Raw genomic sequence first — 20,655 nt, forward strand, 5'->3', positions numbered from 1 at the left:
CGATGGTGGAATGGCACCTTGAATATTTGGCCAAGGCCGGCCGCAGTGGTTCACGCCTGTAATCCCAGCAATTTGGGAGACTGAGGCGGGTGCATCACCGGAGGTCAGGAGTTGGAGACCAGTCTGCCTAACATGGTGAAACCCCATCTCTACTAAAAATACAAAAAATTAGCTGAGTGTGGTGCTGCACACCTGTAATCCCAGCTACTCAGGAGACTGAGGCAGGAGAATTGCTTGAACCCAGGAGGCGAGGTTGCAGTGAGCCAAGATCGTGCCATTGCACTCCAGCCTGGGTAACAAGAGTGAAACTCCAACTCAAAAAAAAAAAGGGGCCGAGTGTGGTGGCCCATGACTGTAATCCCAGTACTTTGGGAGGTCGAGGCAGGCAGATCACTTGAGGCCAGGAGTTCGAGACCAGCCTGGCCAACATGGCGATACCCCATCTCTACTAAAAATACAAAAATTAGCTGGGAGCAGTGGTGCATGTCTGTAATCCTAGCTACTCGGGAGGCTGGGGCAGTAGAATTGCTTGAACCTGGGAGGCCGAGGTTGCAGTGAGCCAAGATCATGCCACTGCACTCCAGCCTGGGTGACATAGCAAGACTCTGTCAAAAAAAACACTCAATTATAGTACCAGACAAGGTAAGATTGAGGTGCCACCCTGCAGTTTGCATGGTGGGCTCTGAATCAGTGACTAATAACTTGTACTGCTTCTCCCATGACCTGCATATGCAGATCTGGCTTCTTGTTCATTTTTGTTTGTTTGTTTTGGTTTTGGTTTTGGTTTAGAAACAGGATCTGGCTCTGTCACCCAGGCTGGAGTACAGTGGTGCTATCTTGGCTCACTCAACCTCCACCTCCCGGGCTCAAGCCATCCTCCCACCTCAGCCTCCCAAGTAGCTAAGACTAAAGGCATGCCATCATGCCTGGCTAACTTTTGTGTTTTTTTGGTAGAGACGAGGTTTCACCATGTTGCCCAGGCTGGTCTCAGACTACACCTGAGCTCATGTGTTCCTCCCTCCTAGGGCTCTCAAAGTGCTAGGATCACAGGCATGAGCCACTGTGCCTGTTGAACTGCAAAATAAATTTCTTTTCTGCTTAGTTGAGCTACTTTGTTTCTGTTGCTTATAAGTCTCCAAACTAATACACACACTTATACCACCTCCCCTTTTCCTGACTGCTTTCTCAACAATTACCTGTCCTGTCTTATTTCTTTAGTCTTATTTGATGACTAGCTTCATACCAGGTCATAACTGATACTGTGATTTAAAAATTTATTATTACTATTATTATTATTATTTTTTGAGACAGGGTCTCACTCCTGTTGCCCAGGCTGGAGTTTAGTGGCATGATCACAGCTCACCTCAGCCTCGACTTCCCGGGCTCGGGTAATTCTCCCACCTCAGCATCCTGAGTAGCTGGGACTACAGGCTACAGGCACGGGCCACCTCACCTGGCTAAGTTTTTGTATTTTTAATAGAGATGGAGTTTTGCCATCTTGCCCAGGCTGGTTTTAAACTCCTGGGCCCAAGTGATCCATCTGCCTCGGCCTCCCAAAGTGCTGGGATTATAGGCGTGAGCCACCTTGCCTGGCCTAATATTGCGATTTTTATAGCTGAAAACAGACAGTAATTCATAAATCTTTTCACCTCCAAGGACTCCTTTTATCATTTTTCTTCCGCATACTTATGTTTTGATTTTATCACAAAATTGCATTTATTATGTATTGATCCATTAAGTAATCAGTGATATTTTCTGATCAGCATGACACGCAGTGTTATATTAATATTACTCTGACTAAAAGCAAAAAACATGTGACATCTTAGCCTGTGCTTCCTGGCTTTATTAAGGACAAAAGTACATTGTAGGCTTTTCAAATCATTGAAAATGGTATGTCAAACTTCATACTCTTGTGGACAGAGACACACAGGAATATCAGTTATAGTAAAATTTCAAAAACTGACTCTAAGAAATGTAAATCAACCAAAAGACCAACCTTTTTAGATAACATTTTACTTTCCAGAAGTGTCACTTCTCCACAGTAAAATAGTGAATAAAGTACTGTGAGCTCTCTGTACCCCAGAATATAAAAAGCATATGCTTCCTTGGATTAAAAAAAGTTTTAGAAAAAAATGGGAGAAAGCATTTATCTGGCCTATTTTTAACCAAGTCCAGCAGGATTCGTAGAGTGTGAAGGCCAGAAAACAAAACTGTTAAGAGTCTGGAGCACTCCCAGTCTGAACAGAAAGAAATAGAGAAGTATTTCAGATTCCGTATTATTGTGGAGGCAGGAATAGTAGAGATGAATAGGTAACCTTCATTCCCTCTTATTATTGTGGAGGCAGAAATGGTAGAGATGAATAGGTAACCTTCATTCCCTCTTGTCCCCTGTTCAGAATTCTGTATAGGTGTATATATGTTTTAATGTTTTATGGGTTTTGTTTGTTTGTTTTTGAGACAGGGTCTTGCTTTGTTGCCTAGGCTGCAGTGCAGTGGCATGATCACAGCTCACTGCAGCCTTGACCTCCTGTGCTCAAGCGATCCTCCCACCTCAGCCTCCAGAGTAGCTGAGAGTATAGGCACATGCCAACTACCACGCCTGGCTAATTAAAATGAATTTTTTTTTTTTTAATAGAGATGGAGTCTCACTATGTTGCCCAAGCTGGTCTCAAAATCCTGGGCTTAAGTGATCCTCCCACTTTGGCCTCCCAAAGTGCTGGGATTGCAGGCATGAGCCACAGTGCCCAGTCTATGTATATTTTAGTTAGCTGTAAGGCCACCAGCTTTCACTGAGTTTACAGGGTTCTCTCATTTGGATTCATTGTCCTTCCCTCTCCTGATCTTTGTGAGCATGTTTAATGTCCAGGATGACTGGCAAGAATATGAAGGATGAGTTAGGCAAATTAAGTTCGAAATCAATAATAGGCGGCTTCCTAATCTGAACACTAAATAGTAGATGACAATGAATATGATACTTTTCACTGCTTGACAATAAGGAGATGGGCCAATACAAATCAGATGAACTTGTTAGTACTTGCTTCAACAGGAAATGCAGCCTTGTCACTTTTAATTTTCATAGCAAGTAAAAGCCAGAAGCACAATAATTTCAGGTGCATATGGAGTTCTCAGAAACTTGGAGCGGCAATTTTGGTGAAGGAAAACCAAAGGAGGGCCTTGTGTTAATTCTGTCCAACATTTACCTGTTGGTATTCTTTCAAAGTCACTCTGAAATGCTAGACTAGTATCAGAAAGAATAACATCTGGATGGCAAAGTCCTTTCTTAAAGCATATACATTTCCCAACTTTTTGGTATGATGGTTTTTAAATTTACAAAAAGTTGAACAGCAAAATGAACACTCATATGCCCTCTACCTAAATTCAACAATTAACATTTTGTTGCATTTGTTCTACCTGCCTATCTACATACATTTTTATTTGAACTATTTGAAAATAAATGGAAAAAATCATGATATTTCACCCCAAATATGTCAATGTACATCTCTTTAGAATAAGGGTATTCTCTATATGACTTAAAAATAGTTATGTTCAATAATAGTAATCTTCTTATAGTCTGCACACCAGATTCAGCTGCTGCCTGATTTTGTGAATAAAGTTTTATTGGAACACATTTGTGCCCATTCCTTTACATATTGTCTATGGCTGCTTTTGTGCTACAACCACAGAACTGAGTAGTCACAGAGACCATATGGACCTAAAGATCTAAAATAGTTACTATTTTGTTCTCAACAGAAAGTCTGCCAGCCCCTGCTCTAATAAGTATGTATGTGGAAATATTTACAAAATATTCATGAACCAAAGGATCTGGCTGTCATTTTTGCATCGCAAGTGTTTCTCCCTCTAGTGTATAGGTTTTGTGCTGTTGTGATTAACTGCAAAAGGTATGTATGGGTTGCAGTGGTGTGGAGGTAGGAATGAGATTGAGGAATATCCACTGCCTGGTTTTCCTATACAAGGCCCTGTGATTGGTGCTATAATATTTGCTGTGATCCTCACAACGATACTATGAGGTACACATCTTCCTTTTATCCAGTTTTTTTGCTTGTTTTTGAGACAGAGTCTCACTCTGTTGCCCAGGCTGGAGTGCAGTGGTGCAATCTCAGCTCACTACAGCCTCTGCTTTCTGGGTTCAAGCAATTCTCCTGCCTCAGCCTCTTGAGTAGCTGGGACTACAGGTGCATGCCAACACGCCCAGCTAATATTTGTATTTTTAGTAGAGATAGGGTTTCACCATGTTGGTCAGGCTGATCTTGAACTCCTGACTTCAAGTGATCCACCCATCTCTGCCTCCCAAAGTGCTGGGATTACAGGCAGGAGCCACTGCGCCTGGCCTATTCTATTTTATCCAGTGTTATTGATGAGGACATGGGGGCTTACAGATTTTTTTTTTTTTTTTTTAGATGGAGTCTCACTCTGTCACCCAGGATGGAGTGCAGCAGCACGATCTCAGCTCACTGCAGCCTCTGCCGCCTGGGTTCAAGCAATTCTCCTGCCTCAGACTCCCAAGTAGCTGGAATTACAGGCACCTGCCACCACACCCAGCTAATTTTTGTATTTTTGGTAGAGACGGGTTTCACCATGCTGGCCAAGCTGGTCTGGAACTCTTGACCTCAGGTGATCCGCCCACCTTGGCCTCCCAAAGTGCTGGGATTACAGGTGTGAGCCACCACACCCAGCCGCAGAGATTTTAAAAATTGCTCAAAGTCATGCAGGTATGAAAGAGAAATGTTGACCAGACACAGTGGGTCACACTTGTAATCCCAGAACTATGGGAGGCTGAGGCGGGAGGACTGCTTCAGGAACAGTTTGAAACCAGCCTGGGCAACAAAGTGAGACCTCCATCTCTACCAAAAAATAAAAAAAAAAGAAGAAAGAGAGAGAGAGAAACAGAGAGACAGAGAAACCAAGGCCTCAAGTCTGTCTCCAAAGAGAGATACAGTGGATTCAGTTAAGATTCCCTAGGAGGCATTCCCATTTTGTGGTCATGATTCATACACAAAATGAGTGCTTTGGGCATCACTGGTTTCCAGTACAAAATCATGGTAAGATCCTTAGGAGAAAGCAACTAAGTCCTTTCTTTAAAGCATAGTGAGGACACATAGTATCTTAGTCTTTTCCTGCTGCTTTAACAGAACACTTGAGACTGGTTCATTTATAAACAGAAATTTACTGGCTCACAGTTCTGGAGGCTGGGAAGCCCAATATCTAGGTGCCAGCAGGTTTGGTGATTCTTATTCTAAGATGATGCCTGGGATGCGGCATCCTCTGCAGTTAGGAATAATTCATCTTCACAAGGCAGAAGGGCAAAAGAGACAACGAACCTTCTCACGGCCCTTTTTATGGCACTAATCCATTCATCAGGGCTCTGCCCTCATGACTTAATTACCTCTTAAAGGCTCTACCTACTAACACTATCGCATTGGGGCATTAGGTTTCAACCTATAAATTTTGGAGGGGACACAAATATTCAAACCATAGCACATAATTGGGACAGGATACTTGGTATCATATAAAGAAAAGTGCCTCAGAAAAGTTACCTCATGCACTTTAATCATTCTGTAAAACAGGGACAGCAACTATCCTGATTACTTTGGAGGAAAGTGAATATTTAAAAGCTTTGTGGCCAGGCGCGGTGGCTCACACCTGTAATCCCAGCACTTTGGGAGGCCAAGGCAGGCAGATCATTTGAAGTCAGTAGTTTGAGACCAGCCTGACCAACATGGTGAAATTCCGACTCCACCAAAAAATACAAAAATTAGCCGGTCATGGCGTCGGGTGCTTGTAGTCCCAGCTACTCAGGAGGCTGAGGTGGGAGAATCGCTTGAACCCGGGAGGCGGAGGCTGCAGTGAGTGAAGATCACTGCCACTATACTCCAGCCTGGGTGACAGAGCAAGGCTCTGTCTCAAAAAAGATAAAAAAAAGAAAAAAAAAAAAAAAAAAAAAAAGCTTTGTGCTCCTTTCTCTGCTCTCCTTCCATCTCCTCTCTCCTAAATTAATAAATAAAAACTTTGGCACAGCAGCTCACACCTATAAGCCTAGTACTTTAGGAAGTTGAAGCAGGAGGTTTACTTGCGGCCAGGAGTTCAAAACCAGCCTGGGCAACATAGTGAGATCTCATCTCTAGAAATAATTTAAAAATTAACTGGGCATGGTGGCATGTACTTGTGGTCCCAGCTACACTGGAGACTGGTACAGGAGAATTGCTTGAGCCTAGGAGGTCGAGGTTGCTGTGACTGTGCCACTGCACTCCAGCCTGGATGACAGAGTGAGACCTGGTCTCAAAAAATAAATAAAACAAAAGCTTTGAGGCAAGTTCTTGTAATCTCAGCACTTTGGGAGGCCAAGATGGGAAGATCGCTTGAGCCTAGGAGTTCAAGACCATCTCGGGCAACATAGTGAAACCTGTCTGTACAATAAAAATATATATATATATATATATATATATATATATATATATATATATATAAAAAAAAGCTAGGCACGACAGCACACACCTGTAGTCCCAGCTACTCAGAAGCTGAGGTGGGAAGATCCCTTGAGCCAGGGAGGTTGAGGTTGCGGTGAACCATGACTGTGCCACTGTACTCCAGCCTGGGTGACACAGTAAGACCCTGTCTCAAAAAAAGAAAAGAAAGGAAAAAAAGGCGGGGCATGGTGGCTTATGCCTGTAATCCCAGCACTTTGGGAGGCCGAGGCGGGTGGATCACGAGGTCAGGAGCTCAAGACCAGCCTGGCTAACATGGCAAAAACCCGTCTCTACTAAAAATACAAAAAATTAGCTGGGCATGGTGGCAGGTACCTGTAATCCCAGCTACTTGGGAGGCTGAGGCAAGAGAAGTGCTTGAACCTGAGAGGTGGAGGTTGCAGTGAGCCAAGATTGCACCATTGTACTCCAGCCTGGGTGACAGAGCAAGACTCTGTCTCAAAAAAAAAAAAAAAAAAAAAAAAAAAAAAAAGCTTTGAAAGTAGAGCACTCAATACAAGGGATCATTATTGTTTAATTTATACCTCTGTCTAAGCAGGTATGTCTCAGAACCAATTTGGCTGTCTCATTCTTTAGGTCTCTAATTCTCAAATTTTAGTAATTATTACAATAATCTAGGATGACTGCTAAACTCAGATTCCCAGGATCCACACCCAGAGATTTCTTCCATAGGCCTAGGTGGGGTCCAGGAGTTTGAATCATTGATTTTGATGCAGGTGATCTGAGAGCCAGACTTTGAGAAGCATTATATTGAGGAGTAATTGATGTTTCATGACACATTTATTACAAATGAACACTTTATTAATATTAAAAAAGGATTTTTTATGTAACAATAATTAATGCTTACTGTAAAATAATTCAAGCAGTACTAAAAAAACCTAAAGAAAAAGTAAAGGTCCCTTTCTCATGACCCACTCTTCTCATCTCTCTACATTTTGATGATATCTGACTTTTCCAGACTTTTTTCTATGCCTCTACAAATATATAGTTTCCCAGTCTGTTTTCTATGCCTATACAAATATATAGTCATTCATCACTTAATGACTAGGATTCATTCTGCAAACTACATCGTTAGGCAATTTCATTGTTGTTGGAACATCAGAGTGAACTTGCACAAACCTAGATGGTACAGCCTACTACACACTTAGACTATATGGTGTAGCCTGTTGCTCCTAGGCTACAAATCTGTACAGCGTGCTACTGTACCTGTAGGCAACAGTAACACAGTGGCATTTGTGTATCTAAACACAGAAGACATACAGTAAAAAGAATGTATTATAAGCTTATGGGACCACTGTTGTGTATGTGGTCCATGATTGACCAAAACGTTATGCAGTGCATGACTGTATATTGTTTAAGAATGATGAGCATTTGATGTTTCTAATTTTTTGCTGTTATAAATAATGCTGCTCAGGCATGGTGGCTCATGCCTGTAATCCTAGCAGTTTGGGAGGCCAAGGCAGGTGGATTGCTTGGGCCCAGGAGTTCAAGACCAGCTTGGCCAACATGGCGAAACCGTGTTTCTACTAAAAATACAAAAATTAGCTGGGCAGGAGAATTGCTTGAACCCGGGAAGTGGAGGTTGCAGTGAGCCGAGATCATGCCACAGCACTCCAGCCTGGGCAACAGAGGGAGATTCGGTCTCAAAAAACAAATAAATAAAGCTGAAATAAATACTCTTGTTCCCATGTCTTCAAGCAACTCTGTGACTGCTTCTGCAGGATAAATTCCTAAAAGTTGAATCACTGGGCCAAAAGACTCAAATAGCACAGAAGGGAATTTTAATGAAAAGTACTTCTCTACCTCCTTCCAACCTCCAATCCCATTTTCCTGAGGAAGCCACTGTCATCTTGTATATCTTCACACGAAATGCTTACATAGGTATGTTCATTCTGTTTTGACACACTGTCAATCTGTCCTTCAAGAAAAAAAAAGCTTTGTGCTCTTTTCTCTGCTCTCCTTCCATCTCCTCTCTCCTAAATTAATAAATAAAAACTTTGGCACAGCAGCTCACACCTATAACCAAGTACTTTAGGAGGTTGAAGCAGGAGGTTCACTTGGGGCCAGGAGTTCAAAACCAGCCTGGGCAAGATAGTGAGATCCCATCTCTAGAAATAATTTAATATTTTATATCTAACTTTAATTTTCCTGGTGGCTATTTAATTTTAGAGCCTTCACTGTTTTCAGGTCCCAATGGCATCACTGATCAACACGCCTCTTCCATTCAGAATTCATTCTCCCAAAGGCGATTCAGTAATGGACAAGGAATTTCCAGGGATTTAAATAAATTTCTGGGAAAAGGTTAGAAAAGGCAGTAAAATTTGAGTGTAAAATGATTTATTATAATTCCACTCTAAAGCAAACTTACAACTGTAACATTTAAAGCTTTAACATTCCACTTTTCTTTTGTATTCTTTTTTTCTCTTTCCTTCTCATGAATGCTATATTCCAGCCAAACTGTTCTAACCACTCTTGTCTCCTTTTAGCTTTTTTTTTTTTTTTCCCCACGAATTTGTGTGTCATTGCTGTACAGGTGTCATACTAACTTCTCTGCATCGTTCTAATTTTTAGTATACATGCTGCTGAAGCGAGCACCTTTTAGCTTTGCTTCTGCTCTTCTCTGACTAGAATGCATCCCCTCCTTGATTTCAGTTAATCCTGCAAAGTGCTTGACTTCAAATCTCAGCTCTGACCTGTCTAACCTTTACTAAATTATTTAACAACTTTTCTCTCTAATCTTAGCCCTTGTAACGTAAGGATAATAATGTCTATGAGGTTATTGTAACCATGAGTTAAGGTTTGTGAAAAGTACAAGAAAGTCTATACAAAATTAATCATTCCTATATTACTCTCCCTTAAGGCCTAGCTAGATAGTAGGCTCTTTAAGAACAGTCACCATGTCTTTGTATATTCTTATTGCCTGGAGTGAGGAAGAATTCATCATATCTATTTGTTAAATAAACACATTATGCTATTTGCTTATACCTTTCTTCAGACAATAGACAGCAAGGTTTCTGAAGGAATCTTTTATGACCACAGGCTCAACACAGCTGATGGCACACAGTACTGTTTGTGTAATAAACACGTAACATCTGTAACGACAACTTCACATGGCAGTTAGAGTTGTACTAATTGTCTTTATAGGTCTTGCCTTCTCAACATGACTATTAGCCTACTGAAGGTAGGGTGTAGTTCTCTGCATATCAAGAAAAATGTTTGACGATAATGGAAAAAAAAGATTCATATCTGAATGTCTAATGTCAGTGGCAGACTATAAACATTTCCAAATGGTACTTGGAGTGAATTGCAATGGAAAATGCTCTTGAGGATTCAGTTTTTATAATAGGATGACAACCGCAAATGAAACGTGGACCAGGAAAAAAAAAAAAAAGAACACAGGATTAAAAGGGGGACTGATGTTTCAACTTTTACTCTATCAGGTAGCAGCACCACAACTTCTCCAGGTCTCAGTTTCTTTAAGTCAGAGAACTAGTTATCTGTTAGTTCTAAAATTAGTAAAAAACAAAAAGAGTTTGTTTATAGAACTAGGGTAATAGAGGAAGACAAATATCTGGATTTGCAGTATTAAGTAATTTATGACTAAATATTAAAGCAAGTACTATGATAATCTAATTCAACTTGGTTAATTTCTCAGCAAAGAGGGGCACACACTTGAATCAACGTTATTTTTATTTTATTTATTATTATTATTACTATTTTTTGAGATGGAGTCTCACTCTGTCACCAGGCTGGAATGCAGTGACCTGATCTCTGCTCACTGCACCCTCCACCTCCTGGGTTCAAGTGATTCTCCAGCCTCAGCCTCCCAAGTAGCTGGGACTACAGGCACGCGCCACCAAGCCCAGCTAATTTTTGTATTTTTAGTAGAGAAAGGGTTTCACCATGTTGGCCAAGATGGTCTCGATCTTTTGACCTTGTGATCCGCTCGCCTCGGCCTCCCAAAGTGCTGGGATTACAGGCGTGAGCCACCCCGCCCGGCCTTTTTACTTTTTTTTGAGACGGAGTCTCGCTTCGTCACCCAGGCAGTTGAATGCAGTGGCCCGATCTCAGCTTACTGCTACCTTTGCCTCCCAGGTTCAAGCGATTCTCCTGCTTCAACCTCCCGAGGTAGTTGCGATTGCAGGCACGAGCCACCACACCTGGCTATTTTTTTTTATTTTTAGTAGAGAAGGGGTTTCACCATGTTGGCCAGACTGTCTCGAACTCCTGACAGGTGATCCGCTCACCTCGGACTTCTAACGTGTTGAGATTACAAGTGTGAGCCACCGCATCCGGCCTGAATCAACTTTGTGAAGAGACCTAAGTTACCTGGGCTCTGGTCCTAGCTCTGACAACAGCCCTAGATATGTAAAATGGACAATAAAAGGGTTACTATCTCATGGAAATTTTGTGAGTATTAAATACATATATGTAAATGATTCCTGGTACAGCACGCGTTTTTTGGTGAGGCTTAATTAAAGAGGGGAAGAGGTTTCCCTCACGTAGCTTACCCACTGGTCTGATTGATTAGGTGGGGATTTTCAGCGCCTAATATTTTCAGTGGTCTGTCTCTGGACATTTATACCAAGATCCAGCGTTAACAGCAGAAATACTTTTTAAAAATTAGACCTGTTTTTCGCGCTCTCAGTGCAAACTCGGCTCACAAGTTCACGCTAACACAGACACAAAAGGCGAATTTTGGGAAACTCGCGCAGGGCGCCACAGCTCTCCAGGGGAAGGGGACAGGTAACTTGGGTGACCGCAGGGGTGAGGACACTGCTGCTTCTACCAAGCGGAGAGTAAATGCGGGGGCTGCGGCGCAGCGGAGTCATCCACAAGGCTCTCCAAGAGCCGCGCCTCAGGGAAAAGGTGAATTCAGTCGCATTAAGACCGTGGTCGCAGCCGCCGCAGCCTCTTCTCATCGACCCTCCCACCTCACCTTCAGTCTGCTTTTCCAACTCCCTCCGGGTTCTAAGCTCCTCGATTCGTTAGATCGCAGCTCCAAGCCCAACAGCAACACAACGCCGAGAAGCTTAAAGGCCCGCAAAGAGGGAAAGCGAACACCCCCGCCGCCATTCTTTTTTTCCCTTCTTTGAGACAGAGTCTCACTCTGTCGCCCAGGCCGAGTGCAGTGGCGCGATCACGGCCACTGCAGCCTCGACCTACAGAGCTCAAGCGATCCTCCCGCCTCAGCCTCCGGCGGAGCTAGGAGTAACAGGGACTACAGGAGCGCGCCACCACGCCCGGCTAATTTATTTATTTATTTTTTGTAGAGACGGGGGTGGTCTCACTATGTTGCCCAGGCTGGCCTTGAGCTGGACGCAACAGATCCTCCCGCCTCGACCTCCTGAAGTGCTGGGATTAAAGGTATGAGACGCCGCGTACTGCTCCCGCAGCCATTCTAGCTAGCGGTACCAATAGCAACCCGCAGCGGCCCTCCGCTTTTTGTTCCGCCCCTTCTGCTTGCGATCTGTTTCCGCTTCCGGTCCTGCAATTCCGGCTCTGCCGTGAAGAGCTTTGCATTGTGGGAACTCCTTCCTTTCTCGCTCCCCGGCCATCTTAGTGGCTGCTTTTGGTGAGTGGGCTCCTGCTGACCAAGGTTTAGGCAGCGCGGGGAGCTTTGCGGGTTGCCATTTGGAACTCTGGATCCTAAACTTCCTGTCCTGTCCTCTGTCTCTTCTAGCTTGGGGGCCGTCCCGCACCTGAGGCAGGAAGATGGTGGCCGCAAAGAAGACGGTGAGTGAGGCGGGCCAGGCCCGGAAGCCGATTCACGTGGAGAGATGTCTCGGCCGGGGCGGGCAGATGTGAGCCCACTGGGGTGACAGCATGTGTGCTGGCATTTGGAGGGCCCCAGAGGGAATCCCAGTGGCCCTCTCAATGACTTGGGGTCCTCGACTTCGGAAGTTAAGAGGCTTGGCTTCAGAAAGCTGGGTCCAGTTTTGAAGTGGTTGCAGACGAGGCCCTTAGGTCCGTGTTTAATGTTTGCTTTGTAGAAAAAGTCGCTGGAGTCGATCAACTCTAGGCTCCAACTCGTTATGAAAAGTGGGAAGTACGTCCTGGGGTACAAGCAGACTCTGAAGATGATCAGACAAGGCAAAGCGAAATTGGTCATTCTCGCTAACAACTGCCCAGCTTTGAGGTAATCGAAGAACCTGAACGAGCGTCGCCTACCGCGAATTCATCGTGAACGAATATACAGGAGAGTAAACTTGTAATCTGAGTACCATGAACTCGAACACTTGCAGGATAATTATGGTAGCGATTGTGGTGTTTGGCCCTTCGTTGTCGTCTCCCCCACCCACCCCCAAATCATGTGCTCCCCTTCTGTGAGCTTATTTCTGGGGGAGAAACGTGTGTGTGGCAGGAGGAGTGAAAACAGGACATTGGGGTTTGATGGAAGCACAGACACATTATTTGTTTTTTCCATGTATTTTGTGTCCTGCTTTTTTGGTTCTTTTAGCTTTGAGGTGTCTAATGATGCTTCATTGTGTGAACCTGTTTTATTGTCAAAAAACTAGGTAAGAAAAGTTGAGGCTGGGCCATGGCGTTGCAGGCTATCATAGAATCACCTAGTTTAGCCCACTAAATCAGTTCTGAGTCAAGGTTTATGCTTGACTCACTGTTCTGAAATTGAACTTAGGGGGTGTTGTAAATAAGCTAAAGAAACTTGGACCTTGCAGAATATAAACCATGTGACCAAATTTTCTGTGGTAATGCATAAGCTGCTTACAGCGTTTTATATAGGGTGTCTAGTTATTGTCAAAGCCTGGAGGGCCCTTTCTGTCTCGTCCCATGGGTTGGGCTTTTCCCTAACCATTCTTTGAAACTTTAAAGCCTGTCTTCTGTAGTAGTGCTTCTGAAACATCACTGTGCAAAGGAGTCACATGGGTAATGTTAAAATGCAAGTTCTGATTTCATTGGATTTGGGATGGGGCCCGAGGTGCTTTTTTTTTTTTGAGCCAGAGTTTCGCTCTTGTCACCCAGACTGGAGTGCAGTGGCACAATCTAAGCTCACTGCAACCTCCGCCTCCCAGGTTCAAGCAATTCTCCTGCCTCAGCCTCCTGAGTAGCTGCGATTACAGGCACCTGCCACCATGCCTGGCTAATTTTTGTATTTTTAGTAGAGATGGGGTTTCGCCATGTTGGCCAGGCTGGTCTCGAACTCGTGACCTCAGGTGATCCACCCACCTCAGCCTGTCAAACTGATGAGATTACAGGCGTGAGCTACCAGCTTGAGGTTCTTTTTAAACTAGTACATTGTAGCACTATTGCTGGTATGTGGATCTACATAATTGAGTGGCAAGATAGTATAGGACTCCTTTCCGATTCCTAAAACCATTAGTGTCTACTAAATTGACAGCTGAAATTTTGTATTTTTAGTAGAGACAGGGTTTCACCATGTTGGCCAGGTTGATCTGGAATTCCTGACTTCAAAATGATCCGGCCTCCCAAAGTGCTGGGATTACACGCATGAGGCCAGAAATTTTATCTTTAAAACGGTGTCACTCCCTGTCTAGAATTCTGGGCAATGGGGGATAGTGATAGAAATGGCTTATTTTTTAAAGGTTTGGATTCTGGATCCTCCACTTACTATTCTGTGGCTCAGTTTCATTAGATTAAAAAAAAAAAAAAGAATAGGGCTGCGTGCAGTGGCTTATGCCTGTAATTCCAGCACTTTGGGAGGCCGAGGCGGGCGAATCCCTTGAGGTCAGGAGTTCGAGACCAGCCTAGCCAGCATGGTGAAACCCCATCTCTACCAAAAATATAAAAAATTAGCTGGGTGTGGTGGTACATGCCTGTGATCCCAGCTACTTGAGAGGCTAAGGCAGGAGAATCACTTGAACCCGGGAGGTGGAAGCTGCAGTGAGCCAAGATCGTGCCACTGCACAAATAATGCTTTGCTTTTGTTTATTTGCATCCTACCGTCTTCTGTGAGTATTAATACTGTCTTAAACATGGTAGGGGTTGAGTAGATATTTGCTGGTTGCCCCTTCACTTGCAAAGGATACATATAAATGTTGGTTTATATTGGATAATGAATATGATGTTTTTAAGGGTAGTATGTGATTTTGTTACTTTTTGAAGGCCTTAAGAACATTAACACTAGTAAAAGAAGTAGTAACATTTAGTCTGTCAGTCACTTGGTATTGCATTTATTTATTTGCCTTTTTTTGGTTCCCAAAGGAAATCTGAAATAGAGTACTATGCAATGTTGGCTAAAACTGGTGTCCATCACTACAGTGGAAATAATATTGAACTGGGCACAGCATGCGGAAAATACTACAGAGTGTGCACACTGGCTATCATTGATCCAGGTATGCTTTTTAAATCATAAAGTCTTTTTTTTTTTTTTTGCCTTTCTAATGTAATGTCTGGACAAGTATTTCTTACTACGCAAATGTCTTTGGTTCCTAAATTCAGATAGAATATGGATATAGCAAGGCAAATCCTGTAGTTGTCTTTTGTAGCGAATTGGTTATGAATGTCAACACATTATAATTGGCTTTATTATAAATTAAAATTTTTACTGTCAGATAATAAATTTCATTTGATAAAGTACCTGTGCGATAATGACTTAGAGATTTGGTAAAAGGTGAAATTATAAGGGGAGAATAATCTGGCAAAACAGAAGAAAGTAATTCTTGCTTCCAGAGAATAGACATGTAAAATTAGCTTGAGGAAAAAAAAAAGTGCCAAAAAATCTACATCATTTTGTTTTCCAATTGTGAATCTTTGATTCATAGAATACTGCGAATATTCTCGCTGTTCTGATTTTGTAATAGTCAGGACAGGCTAAACATTCGCTATATTAAGACCATGCGTGTGTCCCCAGACCTAGTTCTTTCCCTAGGTCTGGTTTTATAAATGCTGGTGATAAACCAATTTTATTATATGATCGTTTTGTGTGATCATATAATGGCTATGATTCTGGGTTATCTTTGATTAACCTTAAGAAAAATGACAGTACAGGTAATGTGATAACTTTTGCAAAAAATCAATGCTGGCCGGGCGCGGTGGCTCACGCTTGTAATCCCAGCACTTTGGGAGGCCGAGGTGGGCGGATCACGAGGTCAGGAGATCGAGACCACGGTGAAACCCCGTCTCTACTAAAAATACAAAAAATTAGCCGGGCGCAGTGACAGGCGCCTGTGGTCCCAGCTACTCGGGAGGCTGAGGCAGGAGAATGGTGTGAACCCGGGAGGCGGAGTTTGCAGTGAGCCAAGGTCGAGATTGCGCCACTGCACTCCAGCCTGGGCTACAGAGCTAGACTCTGTCTCAAAAAAAAAAAAAAAAAAATCAGTGCTAATTTGCAGACCATTGTCTACAGAAGGGATAACCAAAGGTAGAGAAATTTTATGGTACCAGTTGCTATTAAATAAATTGTAAAATTACTATATTTTTATTTTTTAGGTGACTCTGACATCATTAGAAGCATGCCAGAACAGACTGGTGAAAAGTAAACCATGCAAAATTTTCCTTTAATAAAATTTAATTGTTTTAAAAACATTGTATCTATTTCAGTATTTTTCTCTATTTTTGTTTCAATACAATTTCCTGAAGGTTGGATTAGAGAGGATGAGGCAGATGTGGTGGCAAGACTTTTCAGTAGTTACACATCCTGATTTCTGTTTTCCAGGGTTTTTTTGTTGCTGTTGTTGCTGTTTGTTTCTTTGGAGGCAGTGGTGCAATCTTGGCTCACTGCAGCCTCTGCTTCCCAGGTTCAAGTGATTCTCCTGCTTCAGCCTCCTGAGTAGCGGGACTACAGGTGCACACCACGCCGGGGTTGTTTTTTTTTTTTTTTTTTTTTTTTTTAGTAGAGACTGAGTTTCACCATGTTGGCCAGGATGGTCACGGTCTCCTGACCTCATGATCCCCCCACCTTGGCCTCCCAAAGTGCTGGGATTACAGGCATGAGCCACCGATCCCAGCCCAGTTTTTGTAAAGGGAGGGCACTGGGTTCCTTTCTAGTACTAGAGTTTTAAGATGCTCAAGTTTTGTAATACCATTCTCAGGACGTTGTTTGCATTTTATATTTGAGTGTGTTTAGGAGGCAACAAGGTTAAATGCCCAGAATTTAGCCAGAATTGCAATTTACCAAATCTGAGTAGCTAAAAAAGATTAACTGAAATGTTTCTCCATCCAAAATGCTGTCATAGGTCAAGAAAAGTTTTACTTTAATGAATAATCTTTCCTAAGGTAAGTAGTTGGTGCACTTGGACAATTTCTGAGTAATCCCAGATAATCAGTAGTTAAGTCCATGTTTGCCCAAGTATGTTTTAAATCATATACTCCTAAAAGATACACTGTGAAGTACGTTAAGTATTCACATTTTTGGAAACTATACTGCATCCCCCAAGAGTATGTCCCAGGGAATCCTTCATACGTTAATATCCTTTGGAACATTCAAAGGAATTAATTTGAGAGGAAATAATGATTTAGTTAGATATTAATTTACAGAGTTGAATGGTGCTAGTAACGTATGCCCTATGTCGTCAGCTGGGCTTTGAGGGAGGGAGGCCACAGAAGTGTCAGAAAAGACAATGTCTTTTGGATTTTAGACTCAATCTCCTTGCTCCTTCTTTTCTCCCTCCCCTCTTTCAGGCAGTTTTTGATGGTAGATGAGTGAGACAGTAAATGAGGATGCCTTCTAAATAGTATGCAGACAATCAAGCATTTACTGCACTTGGAGTCAGAGGACCCCAGCTCTTAATAGCTATATAACAGCCCTGGGTGGGTCATGTTCCCAATTTGATAGGTGGGGGTTAGGAGTTTTTTTTTTTTCAAGGGAATAGCTCATGATTTTAGTTTGTGTCCGAAGTTAATCTGAGGTTGTGGATATATTAATACTTTGGAGAGTCTGGTTTTTAGTAGTTTTACCAGTTTACTCAGTATTTCTCAATTTGGGAGCACTACTGACATTGTGTAATGGGACAATTCTTTGTCGTGGAGGGCTGTGGATTCTGCAGGTATTTTTCATTCTTGGTTTTCCTTCCATGTCATTGTAATCACCCCCAAATGTCACCACATTTTTAAACCAGCTTCTCTCCTGGTTAAGAGTCACTGAATATATGAACGATTTTAAGTGTTCTAAGGTGTTCATGTTTACATATCCAGAGACCGGTGTGGCGAAAGTGATATAAAATATTTGAATCTTTGATAAGAATTGCTTGGTCTGACTACTGGTCTCTAATAGTGTGTTTTCATAGTTCAAAATGTTTCAGTCTCGTGGTTAAGGCAGTTTGTGTGCTTTATATCTACTTGGTCAGTTTTTCCCATAAGTTGACTTTTCACACTATTTGGGTTAGTTTTTCCTTCAGGTTGACTAGCTCGAATATAATTTCTCAAAGGGTGGTGACCTGAAGACTACAATATTGCAGAATGTTGGTGTACCCTTTCTTTGCATGGTTTCTGTTGTGGTTTTCTGACTGCAGGCATTTTGGAATGATGGTTTTTTAGAAAATTTATGATTTCTAGGGCCTTCTATTAATGATATGCTATAAGATCATTTGGTTTTTGCCTTTTCATTACACGTTCTTTTTGTGCAGTCACAACTATTCTTTCTTTCAGCAAGAAAGTTTAGAGAGACAAGAAGTTTAAAGCTAGTAGATAGGAAACATTCCTCACTTATTCTGGCCTATGTTACCTTTGATTAAGTGCTCTTAAAATTGCTGTAAGAGAGAAAGTGACACTGACCAGGAAGATCTGGGAAAGTGTAAGGTGACATTTCAATTTTCTTTTCTGATTATAATGAAAGCAGTGTGTCTGGGTAGCTCTAATATTCAGAGGATTGTAGGAAATTCCAGCCAATTGGATTTACTCCATACCTCTGCTGAACTCTTAGATATGGAAATAGAAATCTGAAAGAAGAGGTTGGATATTGTAGAATGTGTTAAGAATTGCAGTTGGTATGGGATGGTGGCAGGAGCAAAAGGAATGTAGAGAAGAAACCAAATTTTAGGCTGATTATGAATACAACTATTAATACTTGGGTTGTCTGGAAGATAATCATCTGTGTCATGGAAAAGTTTTCCATCCCCTGTCTTCCACCTACCAACTACTACTTAGACTTGCTACTCCCTTCACCTGCAGTGGAATCTGGTTTCCTTCCCCCATTCCTCCCTTTTCTGAGCCGACCTGTGCTTGTTCTGAGGGTCAGCCTAGCACCCAGTCTAAAACAGGTGCTTCTGAGTTACCTTAGAACCTTTTTTCATGGCATTGATTACCTCTCTCTAACTAAGATTCTGCAGGACAGGGACTCAAGGTATTCAACTTTGTGTCACTTATCAAAAATTAGAGTGGATAATGACTACTAGGGCTTAAACATTTACTTAATTCTCTTATTGATACACTTGTGCCCTTCTAGTTCAGAAGTTTGTTAATAGTAGTTCTTAAATTTCTTATGCATTTACCATTATTTAATTTACTACTGCCTATTTGCTTCAAAAGATGGTTTAGGGGTGGGAATCTGCCAGATTACTTTCCTCAGGTCAGCAAAGAATTTATTCTGTCCTCGCATTCACTCAACATATACTTAGCTCTAGCACCATCTTTGTGTCCAATACTCTTGGCTGCTAAAGAGTAAAAATATAACAGTTAATACTGAACATTTAAAATGTTTTAGGGCCCAGCACTGTGGCTTACGCCTGTAATCTCAGCACTTAGGGGGGCTGAGGCAGGAGGATCACTTAAGGCCAGGAGTTGGAGACCAGCCTGGGCAATGTAATGAGATCCGTTCTCTATAAAAAAGTTAAAAATAGCCCATTTTGGTGGCACAGGCCTGTGGTGTCAGCTACTCAGGTGCCTGAGGCAGGAGGATTGCTTGAGCCCAAGAGGTTGGGGTTACAGTGAGCTATCATGGTGCCACTTCACTCTAGCCTGGGTGACAGAGCAAGACCCTGTCTCTAAAAATAAATAATGTGGTCAGGTATGTTGGCTCATGCCTGTAATCCCAGCCCTTTGGGAGACTGAGGCTGACTGATCACCTGAGGTCAGGAGTTCAACACCAGCCTGGCCACATGGCGAAGCCCCGCCTCTACTAAAAATACAAAAGTTAGCCAGGTGTGGTGGCGGGTGCCTGTAATCCCAGCTACTGGGAGGCTGAGGCAGGAGAACTGCTTGAACCCAGGAGGTGGAGGTTGCAGTGAGCCAAGGTCACGCCACTGCACTGTAGCCTAGGTGAAAGAGCGAGACTCCATCTCAAAAAATAAATAATAAAAGTTTTAAGTACCTTACAAAATAGTGTGTATGTTAACTCATTTAGTCCTCTGACCACTCAATATTATTATTAGCCTTATTTTGCAGATTAAATCCAATAAGTGATAAAAATGGAATGCAGAACCCTTACACTGAGATGTACAAGTGGCAGAAACAAGGAAAATTGAGAAATAATATTTTAGACAATCTTCAAGTTAAATATCTTGTATTAATCTGTAGATTTTAATGCATTGGTTGGAGGCTTTTTTTTTTTTCCTTTTTTTTGCCATGAGGTTTTTCTTCCCCCAGGAGAAATGTGTTTAATAGCTTAAAAAAAAAAAAAAAAAATTCTCATGGCAGAGAGAGAAAATGTTAGGTTCAAAGGTATTTAATTGCTGAAAAGGAGGAGGCAGTCTTTTGAGCCACTAGATGGAGCCTGAACACAACAGAGAGTAAAGTAGAATTGAGCCACCTTGGCAGCAATGCCAGAACTGATAGTCATGCACCACCATAATGACTGCATACACAACAGTCATGCACCAGTGATGGACGGCATATACAACAGTGATCCCATAAGATTATAATAAGGCTGAAAAGTTCCTTTTCTGTGTTTAGATAAAACACCATTGTTTTACAGTTGCCTACCGTATTCAGTAACATGATGTACAGGTTTGTAGTCTAGGGGCAATAGGGTATATAACATAGCCTAGGTGTGTAGTGGGATACCCATCTAGGTTTTTCTTTTGTTTGTTTGGTTTTGTTTTTTTTTTTGACACGGAGTCTTGCTGTGTCCCACAAGCTGGAGTGCAGTGGCCCGATCTCGGCTCACTGCAAGCTCAGCCTCCTGAGTAACTGGGACTACAGGCACCTGCCATCACGCCCAGCTAACTTTTTGTATTTTTGGTAGAAACAGAGTTTCACTGTGTTAGCCAGGATGGTCTCAATCTCTTGACCTCGT

The 20,655-nt window shown here is 42.4% G+C and overlaps 2 protein-coding genes and 1 non-coding gene across 5 annotated transcripts in view; 2 read left to right on the forward strand and 1 right to left on the reverse strand.

Annotated features, from left to right (window-relative positions):
• ERICH5 (glutamate rich 5) overlaps positions 1-20,655 on the reverse strand; it is a 700,842-nt gene that overhangs the window by 31,542 nt on the left and 648,645 nt on the right. The gene's annotated exons all lie outside the window — the stretch shown is intronic.
• On the forward strand, positions 11,291-16,008 carry RPL30 (ribosomal protein L30). 2 transcript variants are annotated; one of them, XM_050800610.1, is made up of 6 exons: positions 11,291-11,372; positions 11,777-11,870; positions 12,187-12,239; positions 12,497-12,642; positions 14,688-14,818; positions 15,915-16,008. In XM_050800610.1, the coding sequence occupies exons 3-6, from the start codon at positions 12,219-12,221 to the stop codon at positions 15,962-15,964; spliced, it is 348 nt and encodes a 115-aa protein (XP_050656567.1). In that variant the 5' UTR covers positions 11,291-11,372; positions 11,777-11,870; positions 12,187-12,218; the 3' UTR covers positions 15,965-16,008. The 2 variants fall into 2 exon arrangements, with proteins under 2 accessions (XP_050656567.1, XP_050656566.1); XM_050800609.1 differs by lacking the exons at positions 11,291-11,372; positions 11,777-11,870 and adding an exon at positions 11,962-12,078.
• On the forward strand, positions 15,252-15,383 carry LOC126961910 (small nucleolar RNA SNORA72). The gene has a single exon (XR_007728490.1). It is a non-coding gene; the product is annotated as a small nucleolar RNA SNORA72 (small nucleolar RNA).

The sequence above is a fragment of the Macaca thibetana genome, chromosome 8 (genome assembly GCF_024542745.1).
Source record: "Macaca thibetana thibetana isolate TM-01 chromosome 8, ASM2454274v1, whole genome shotgun sequence".
NCBI lineage: Eukaryota > Metazoa > Chordata > Mammalia > Primates > Cercopithecidae > Macaca > Macaca thibetana.

What these genes read in the sequence shown, in the direction of transcription:
- RPL30 (XM_050800610.1), top strand. Translation starts at nt 12,219, where the DNA reads ATGGTGGCCGCAAAGAAGACG. An exon ending in TGGTGGCCGCAAAGAAGACG is followed by an intron (nt 12,240 to 12,496) that starts GTGAGTGAGGCG and finishes TTTGCTTTGTAG; the next exon opens with AAAAAGTCGCTGGAGTCGAT. An exon ending in AACAACTGCCCAGCTTTGAG is followed by an intron (nt 12,643 to 14,687) that starts GTAATCGAAGAA and finishes TGGTTCCCAAAG; the next exon opens with GAAATCTGAAATAGAGTACT.